General features: G+C 37.6%; 1 protein-coding gene across 2 annotated transcripts; it reads left to right on the top strand.

The window, feature by feature from the left end:
* The first annotated feature begins 256 nt into the window (after nt 1-256).
* On the top strand, nt 257-9,488 carry lypd6 (LY6/PLAUR domain containing 6). Of its 2 annotated transcripts, XM_030787273.1 has the most exons (5): nt 257-374; nt 3,544-3,642; nt 4,682-4,812; nt 7,286-7,410; nt 9,461-9,488. In XM_030787273.1, exons 1-5 carry the CDS (start codon nt 257-259, stop codon nt 9,486-9,488), a joined length of 501 nt encoding a protein of 166 aa, XP_030643133.1. The 2 variants fall into 2 exon arrangements, with proteins under 2 accessions (XP_030643133.1, XP_030643132.1); XM_030787272.1 differs by lacking the exon at nt 9,461-9,488 and having other exon boundaries at nt 7,286-7,501.
* The last annotated feature ends 422 nt before the right edge of the window (nt 9,489-9,910 follow it).

Below are 9,910 nucleotides of genomic sequence, written 5' to 3'. Positions count from 1 at the left end.
TTTTGTCTGGTCTCTTCCTGAAGGATTGTACTTTTTTTCTTTCTTTTTTTTTTTAAAGCTTCAGTTTGATCATAATATGGGATGATGGTTAATGTATTGTAAATATAACAGTTTTTTTTTTTTATGTTCTTTGCTCTGGATAGAGAAATCAGTTTGACTTTTATTCATACATGTTAATGTCTTTATCTTCCATTTAACAGGTGCCTTTTAGGACTTGGCCAGTCAGGGAGCTGCATGAGTGAGTCCACACCCAGCAATGGAACCCTGGCCAATAGTGGCCTGGGTCCTAATGCTGACTTTCATCGCTGATTGGCTGAAAACTGCCGAATCAAGAGACTTTACAGAAAAAGACATCATTTTCCTTCATCCATCAAGTGAGTAAATTGCCTTTGAGTTATATTCAAACTCAGTATGATGTTATCTTGTTAAGCCATTGCCAAGGTTAACACAGTCTAAGCCCTGAAAAACAGCCTCTAGCAGTCTATTAATTATCAAAATGACAATCAATTCTCATGGAAAACAACAGGTGATCACTCACCACATATTTATTTGTTCTTACTTATTCTCTCTCTCTCTCTCTCTCTCTCTCTCTCTCTCTCTCTATCTCTCTGTCTGTCTTTGATAATCTCCAAAGTCTTTGATCTCTGGGTTCCTGTGGCCAAGGTATACAGCTGATGGGGATAATCTGTACACACTTGTTGTGACAATCATAGTTTACCTAGTGTCAAGGATATGACCTGTGTTATTTTTGGGGTGTGGAGACAATTCTGTGAAAATGAATCCGTCATGCCTCAGTTGGCAGCCCTATTAATCCCACCCTTCCCCTGCATAGGTACGCTGCAGGACCCTGAGAACAGATCCTGTAAACCTTTGCTGGTGAGAGGCTGCTGAGTCTCCACCGTCCCTCAAAACTTGTACCTGTGGCTGTTATTACAGCGGAGCCACTAAGCTCCTGAGCCCTGAAGAGATGTTCTTTTTCCTCATGTGCCCAGGACTCCAGTTTTTTTTCTCTCTCCTGAAGTTAGATAACCTAAATCATTTGCCTTGTGGCTATCAACAATATGGGCAGTGCCATTTGGAGAAAGAGACACAAAGATCTGACATTCATGCATTCTTGATTTTAAAGTGCATTATTGGCATCTTGTAATGTAAAATATTGACTAGAAACCTCTCCAGAAACCTTGAAGATGACTAAGATCTCATTTGAAGGTTAGCTCTCTTTACTCAAAACTGTGCAGTGGCTTCTAGGAGTTACGGATCTTTTACATCATTTTCATAAAACTTAGTGCTCAACTCTGCTGTGGTTATGGCCTGCCATAAGTACTGACATTTCAACACTAAGTAAGAATTGATTTACCAAAGCATCTGACTTTAGTCGATAGCCTTTCAGGATAGATGGACCAGTGAACCTTTGAGCCTTTGGGGAAAGTCTTATCTTTAAGTAGCATAGCAGCTTCTACCCCAGCTATGAAACTTTGCAAGTAAAATGTTGATGTGATGTTGAATTAATAGTGCTCTTTGATCTTGTTATTTGCTTGCTCTTTGATCTTTAACAATTGTGCTTGAATCCATGTGTACGTATTTCTTTGTTTCTTGTAGGCCATGTGTCATTTTCTGCTCTTTGTCTTATAATGATAGTTAATGACTGTTAATCTAATTATTGTTAGGATCATGACACTCTCGTGAGAAGTCTAAACTGATTATTCAGTGATGTTCAGGACAATAAAGAACTGGTTGTTTGGTGACTACCCATGTGACTTGGACAGAATGTTCTAGCATAAGCAGGATCCAGGGGTGCACTAACTGGACTACAATGTCAATTAGATCATGTTCTGTAGTCAGTGGTGTGGCTGTGTTACACAACATTGTGTTCTTTCTTTTGGCGTCAGCTTTGTGGCAGTGAGATCACTGAATTCTTCTGAGTGATTCAATAGAATGGGTCAAGGAGACAAAAACAGATCTCAGCAATTCAGTTTGTTTCCTGAATTATAGCAGTATGATATGTGATATAGTGTGTTTGAATGTCAGTTTTGGTTTTGATTTACATTCTTTGTTCTGAAGGATTGGTTCTGTATCTCATCAAGTCATACTCACCAATTCACTTTCTCAGTCTGCCTTCCATAGAAGCCCACTCAGCAGTGTATACAGCACTTGTTTTGGTGGCCTTGGGATTTTAAGATGGCAACATCAAATGTTAACCCTGAGATTAGGAGCTAAAATAGTTCAGGAAGGGGAGAGAGTGTAAATGGTCACTCTCTGAAAAGCTGAAAAGCTGTTCCTCTTGTGTCACCACAGAAGAAAAAAGAAATCTCTTAAGATGTCAGACTCTTTGATCACGGAGAGCCAGACCTCCCAAGATCAATCCTTCAGTGCCCAAGATTTCCGGGATACAGCTGGGGATATCTGTGTGGGCTCAAGGCAACTCTTTTAGCCCCACTGGAGATTTCAGGGTTTTGTCTGTGTGTGTGTGTGTGTGTGTGTGTGTGTGTGTGTGTGTTTGCACATGTGCATGTGGGCAGGACACTTAATTCAATCAAGAGGCTAAGTAAGCACTGGAACTGCTGGTCTTGGAGCAGGAAACTGACAGAAGTGATGCTGGAGGTTGACTGTAGTAATGGTTTCATTGCCCAAAAACCTGCAGCTTTTACTGAGAAACACATGAAAAATAGCCATTCATACATTTGATGATGATACGGTTTTAAACACTACTTTATCACATCAGACCATCCACATTGTGAGTTAAAACTGATTATGCCAGATAATTGGAGATATTTTATAACAGTAAACTAATACCTATTGGCCAGATCTGTGTGACTGCTTTGCTCACAAAATGAAATGTGAAATCCTTTAGTAAGGGTTAAATATGATGGAAATAATATTTGTTGTTCTAAACTAAGTTCTGAAGTTCTGAACTAAGAATGGCTTTGACATGGCACTATCATATTGAACTGAATTAAATGACAGCCATAAATGTTCAGGTTCGGAGGAATGTTTTTTAGTAAAAGATTTGTGGAAGGTTTGTGTCGCTATTGATATGTTAAGTAGTTTTGATAGGGTAAGGAAAAGGCCACAGACAGAAATTATCAGAAGAATTTCAGGAGTTTCAGGAGTTTAGAAACTAAAAGCAATCATAAATTCACAGAAGGATTAGACCTTGAACATGCATTCTGTCTGAATGCAGAAACATGGTCTGGTTAAACATGGAAATTAATGATATAGCAGTTTTGGGGGAAAAAAATTAATGGTTTGTGTAATAGTCCCTCTTACCACAGCGTTGGATATATTGCTTGTTATATAGCAGTGATGCCACAATGTAACCAGCAATAAATTTTTTCTAGCTTTTTGGATGGGATGTTACTCTGTTTTGAAGACAGTTTGGTTCTATTAATAACATGCCTTATAGTTTTACGAACGCTCTAGTTTTTGTTATGTGTTACAATTAGCTGCGTAATAATATGTGATGATTAGTGTAATTATTTATAATTTGATGAGTATTATGTTTTTTCATTAATTGTGTGCTTCTCTTGGCTGTTTTTTTTATAGCTACTCCATATCCAGGAGGGTTTAAATGCTTCACCTGTGAGAACGCATCAGATAACTATCAGTGTAACCGCTGGGCGCCAGACCTCTACTGCCCTCGAGGTGAGAATTCTGACTCTTTCACCTTTTGAGGAGAAACACATAAAATTTCTTAACAAAACAAATTTATGGGCATCTGTGAAACATTTGATGTCTAAGTAGACCAAAACTTGGATAATTTAGGAAACATTTTCTTTTTAAATCTGTCTTATTTTTTCATTTGTATTGCCATTTTCTACTTCACAGCAATAAAACTGAAGAAAAATATGTTTCACCATGTGGGTGCCTCACTTCAAAGGGCAAATTGTTTGCGCTCCTTTGTTTTTATTCTTTAACAGTACAGAAGTGATGAAATAGAGTCTCTACACACTAAATGTCTTATGTACATTCATTAGAAATGTGACTATTCAAGATGCTAAGACAGCTATGTAACACTATATTGTATTTTGTATATTAGCTGCACTATTTGATGTGTATGTGTGTGTGTGTGTGTGTGTGTGTGTGTGTGTGTGTGTGTTTGTGCACTTGTGTATGCGTGCGTGTGTGTGTGGTTGGGGGGGGTGGGGTGGCGTGTTTTTCTTCAGTGTAACTTGACTAGACATGTTTTACTCATGTAGTCATCCTCACAAGGAAAGTTGCTTCACTTTACCTGCTTTGGACTCTTTACAGCCTTTACTTAATGATGTTCCAGCTGAAGTAGTCATTAAAAATTCTCAAGCTGGTAAATGAAATAAATAACTTGGAATTTGATACTAAGTTGATATATTCTGGTTACAGCCATTACAATATATGATCTTTTCCTCCTTTGTACCTTTGTTTCAAAGAAATGTCAATTTTGTTGGTTTTTAAGCATTCATCTATATGGTAACGATATGTTTTTGAAAAAGTTTTAAATATCTCAGATATACTGACAGTGTTACATTGTTTCATTTGGTTTAAAAAAAAAATTGAGTATTAATTAATCAAAATTGTGTAAATGCTCAATAACGCATGATCAAGTGTATGACCCGAGTCTCATAGAAAGTTCCATATTTTTAGTAATATAGTAATTCTATTTCTGTTACTATTTTTCGATTATTATATTATCTTTTCTGTTTTGCAGAAAGCAGATATTGCTTCACACACCACAAGATGAATTGGGATGGGGAAACTGTTTCAGTGACAAAGAGTTGTGTAGCCCTGGAAGACTGTCTTTCCACTGGATGTAGTAATTATGACCATGAAGGAAACAGGGTGAGGAAGAGAACTACTCCCATTATACTACCATGAAGCACATCTTTTCAGAATTTAGTCTGACATGTCAAAAAAGAAGGTGCACTATGTTGTCTACAGTGAGGCATTAAGAAATATATACCCTTTAGTAATGATTAAATTGTTTGTCAGTTTTTATAAAGGGAAAACCATGGGTGATCCTTGTAATGTTTTATGAGAAAGTTTAACATGTTTTTAATCATTCTTGAGTATAGAGTCATTCAAGGTTCTTCCTCCTTCACTTCCTACCATGTTTTTCAAGCCAAACCTCAAATATTTCAATAGGTCTGGTTAGGCCTGTAACAATTATTTCACAATTGTCCAACTGCAATTTTGTGACGTGATCGCGGTTTCTCTGTGGAACCACGGTTAAAGCATTTTTTTAAATGAGATGGGTCAAAGCATGGTCACTGTTGTTTGCATCAATCAAACAAGTTTCCGATGCCCGTGCACACCCTGTAGCACGACAAAGCAGTAGCAGTCCTATCAGAGTACACCCTGCCCGCGTTGATTTGCAGTTGTGAAGTCAAGTTGGCTTTCGAACGTTAAAAATCCAAACAGAATCGGGCGGTTTCGTGAGAAGCGGTGTTGTACCTTTGAGAAATGCCCATAACATTAAACTGCTACACATCTGGTTTTCACTGGAGTTTTCATTTAGTGTTGGTAAAAAAAAATCACTTGACACTGTCTCGTTGGTCCTGTCAAAACGTGGGGAGTCTGCAAGCCCGACTGAGTTCAGCTAAACTACAATTTGGCAATTAGTCATTTGGGGAGGGATTAGACAGTCAGTCTGCTGTCAGCCACTGCTACAGCATCAGTTCAACACCGGATTTGGCAAACAGACAGTAGCCTACATTTGGTAGAGAGAGGGGCAGAATACATGACATGAGATGGAGCTTGTTTCAAAACGTAACACAACTTAACCATTTTGGATTCAAGCCAAACCAGAGGGGAGAAGTTAGGCGAGGTTTACATCATAGGCTGTGTACTTCTGTTATTACATTATCTGGCTCACATAACAGTGAAGTAACCAAAAGATGTATCCTGGGATTCATTCAAAACTTTAATCTGTTTGAAAAATAATAAATAAATAAATATATTTTTTAATTTGACCAAAAGAGACAATTATACTGTTAATCGCAATTATCTCTGAGACAATTAATTGTGCAACAACATTTGAAATTGTTACAGCTCTAGATTTGGTCTGAAGAGTAAAAACATAACTGCAAAATTTTCTGAACCATTATATTTTTACAGTTAATAAAATTTGTAATCCTTTCTGTACATATATCAGTTGGTTCGATGTGTGCATGAGACATTTGATAGGTTCAAGAAAGGGAGAATCAGGTGGTTAACAAGTTACTAAGAGCCAGGACTGAAAGATACATCTCAGTTCCCAGTGAGAGAAGCCGAGAATAAAAAACGTCTTTACAGAAAACAGAAATATCATGTGGGATTTTACATAAAACAGTTATTGATGATATGGATAATAATGATGCAGTTCCTTTGAGGCACACTTGTGAAGTTAATTCTTTAGCTGTGAGCAATGGATTAAAATCTCTCATTTTTTGTCATAAAATATTATCAGTAGTATCAACCAATTTAAAAAAAAAACTTGCTTGCTTATCTTTATTAATGGCATAGATTATGGTGTCCCATGAAAACACTCATTCCTAACTTGATATTAAGTCATGACAGTGACTAATAAAGGAGGCAGAGTTATACAGAAGATTCTCATGTCAACCTTTCTTTGTCTTTCTCTGCGGCTGCATTTTGTCTCAGTCAGTCAATCTCTCAAATTGTTCACTCAGCCTACACAAAGAGCCTGCTCATGATGTTCTCAAGAATATAGTGGGAGGATGACAAGCATGACTATTTGACCCACTGCATAGAGGATCTTCACTCGTCACGACTTAACTGGGCTGTTTAGTTAATCCGTAGATCCTCCGAAGTAACGGTCGTGCAGATGAGTTAAAGGCTGGAGTAATTCTGCCTTTTTTCAGCAGACTATCTTTCCCTCTCTCCTCCTGAAAGACTAATGTCCCCACTCTATCAGTTCAGTGAGGTATGCAAACTGTCTATGGGTAGGAGATATGCAAAGAAAGAAGAAAAAAAAGAAAAAAAATGTGATAGAACCAAAATAAAGGATTACGGAGAGACGGTATCATGGCTAAAAAGTAAATTGTGCAGGTGTGAAAAAAAGCTCATATTAGGCAGTTGCATAATGATGTTTTAAAGTTTAAGTTTCTTATTGCTGTCTAATTTTTAAAGCGTGTTCATGTTTCTTTCATTACTCACGTTTCTTTGATTTGTGTGATCACATATGATCCTTTAACTTAAGGGTAGCATTGAGCAGCAGACACAGGCTTTTCTGTAATGTGGTGTCACACATGTTCATATCCAGCAACTCTTTTTGTTTAACTCTGTAAATTGTCTCTTCTTGTTATCTGTGTAGGTGTGCACTGCTTGTTGTGAAGGGAACATCTGTAATATGCCACTCCCTCAAAACGAGACAGATGCCATCTTTGCCACCACTTCACCTCTCAATGGCAGCCACAGACCTTCCTCGAGTCGCATGCTGTTCTCCTCTTTCTTCATCCCTGCCTTCCTCATCCTCTACCATGCCTGAGAGATGGACTGATAAGCCATTCAATCATGTTTTTTTATTTGTTTTTATTTGACAGCACAAAATGAAATAGCTTTGGTCATCGCTTGGCCTTACCTCTTACTAATGAAGGGTTATTTTTTACAAACGAACAGTGTGAAATAAAAAAAAAAAAAAAAAATGATACTGTCCAGTAAGGAGTTTTGTAGTTGGACAATCATTGTGTGTACTGCTTCCATTCCTCTCAGAGACAGGGGTGAAGCAGAAGCAGTCAATATTGCTCTCAGCATGTGCAGGCTTGTCTGAGTGAAGGGTAAGCGTTTTAGCAGGATGAGGAGATATTTAGGGACGGAATGGGATTGTCGGGTTAGGGAGGGGATGTTTGGAAGTGATTATTTATGATTAAAGTGAGATGTTACTTAGTGTGCATGAGTCTGTTTGTCGTCTTAGGTTTGATACATTTGTTTGTACAGAGATATTTATTTTAGTACCATGGGTCTATGGTACAGTAGGAAGCTGATTTATGTATGAACTATTACGCCTGCACTGTAGGTCATGGCATGAACTTTAGAACGTGGGCTGCATTTATTTTCCAGCTGGAACACATAACACCCAGTAATCTTTTTTTTTTTTTTCTAAACATTTAGCAAAAAGTATTATTATCAACACAGGAAGAGGGCCAGAGTAGCCAGTAAATAACTGCTTAAGTTTTCTGCTTGCATTTGGGCAAAAAGACTCTAATCATTCCTCTTTATAGGACATGTTGCCATTCTTTCATTGTTGTTGATGTTGCTGTTGTTGTTGTTGTTATCTACTGAGCTGGTTTCCCATATTATTATTATTATTATTATTATTATTATTATTATTATTATTTCAATACTACTGTCAAGCACTTATGTACAGATTTGATATCCAGTGTTGATGTGGTGTGAGATTTAAGTGACAGAATATTTAAGAGATTGTGTTATCGGGGTTGACACTGATAATGCAGTGCCTCTTTGGGCTTTCTCTCACCTTTAAGCCTTTTTTAATGTCTTTGTTCCTGTACTGTTGTTTGTGCCATGTACTTTGTCATGTTTCCAATTTATCACTCTTTGCTGGCAGAGTAGTCGGTGGGAAAAAAAACTGCATAGTTTGCAAATACAGTGTTATTGTTCACCGGGGCTTCATGATTTGTTCAGGCTCTCTGCCCTAAACTCTTAAAAGACAAGTTCGTTTCCTCTCTCCGTCTCTGTTGAATGTTCAGTCTACATAATTTTAAACGCATATGGAAAATGTATTATAGCTAAAATCATTCTGTGAAATCAGTTCGTTGTCTTAACATACAGGGCATGTCTTTGTTAAAAGGTAATAAAGGGCTAACAAAACCTACTGTGTCTTTTTTACTCAGGTAATAACCGCAGAAAAAGGAACAGGGTAGAGCCAGTTAGCTAATGCACACAAGTGATTCCTTCCAGTGTTTCCTTAGTCAAGCATGTACTGAATGCTGAACATGAAACAAAGTGCATCGCTGCATTTTTTTTTAGTGTGAAAAGGAAGCTAGTGTGTATACCAATGTGTGCCAATGTTTGATATCATGTAAATATGCTTTCTTGGTTTTTTATGTAAAAAACCTCTGTAAATATTTATGTGAATAATTTTGAATACACTTTGTAACTTTATACTACAGATGATGATGTTGGTCACTTTTGAATAATCGGAATACTCTTGAGTACTTTGTGTTATTCTTACTGTTGTTTGTTCTTATCATCGTAATAAATAATCCCACTTTAATTTCATGAGTCTCCTGCACTTCATTGAGTGGTAAAAAGGGAAATAAACAAAGGTGCCCCTGTGTCTTATTTTGTCCTCTCGAAATCTCCAAAATTAGCTTTTGATACAGGATAGAAAGGGGAAAAAAAACATAACTATACTGTCACACAAATAATGGAAATATCCTCAACATGGGTTGAAACAGGAAGAGATCGGATTATTTTTGTTGAATCGTTTCATCGGCTTTGCCCCATTTTGAAACAATTTATGTAGTCCCATACTTACTATTTCAGTCACATGAAAGATATTTCTCACAGCTGTCCTGCTATTTTCCATTGAACCTTTCCATGGACCAGAGAGTTTCCACTCAAAGGGTCACTGCTGGCATCAGAAACCGCTGTTTTGCCTCTCTCTCTCTTTCCAAACAGTCGCCCTATCAGGATCTTATCACGGTGGTGGAGACTGTAATGATTCATCGGGATCTAACAGGCTTCTCTCATCAGTGAACCCACTTGTGTGAATTGTTTCAAAGGTCCTGTGTAAAGCTGGGTTCATTCTCTGGGGTGAGAAAGAAAACAAGCTGGCCTTTACTCAGAAATAGTGCTGAGTCTTCCCCCGCTTACAGTTTCAGTCAGTATCATGGCCCAGGACAAGGCAATGCAGTTCATGGAAGAGCCATTAAAACCCAGGGAGAATCTTTCTGTACAATTGATTGGGAGCAGG

Source organism: Chanos chanos, chromosome 10 (assembly GCF_902362185.1).
Source record: "Chanos chanos chromosome 10, fChaCha1.1, whole genome shotgun sequence".
Classification (NCBI taxonomy): domain Eukaryota; kingdom Metazoa; phylum Chordata; class Actinopteri; order Gonorynchiformes; family Chanidae; genus Chanos; species Chanos chanos.
Note: the sequence above shows the minus strand (reverse complement) of the source record. Positions and strands in the feature narration are given on the sequence as shown.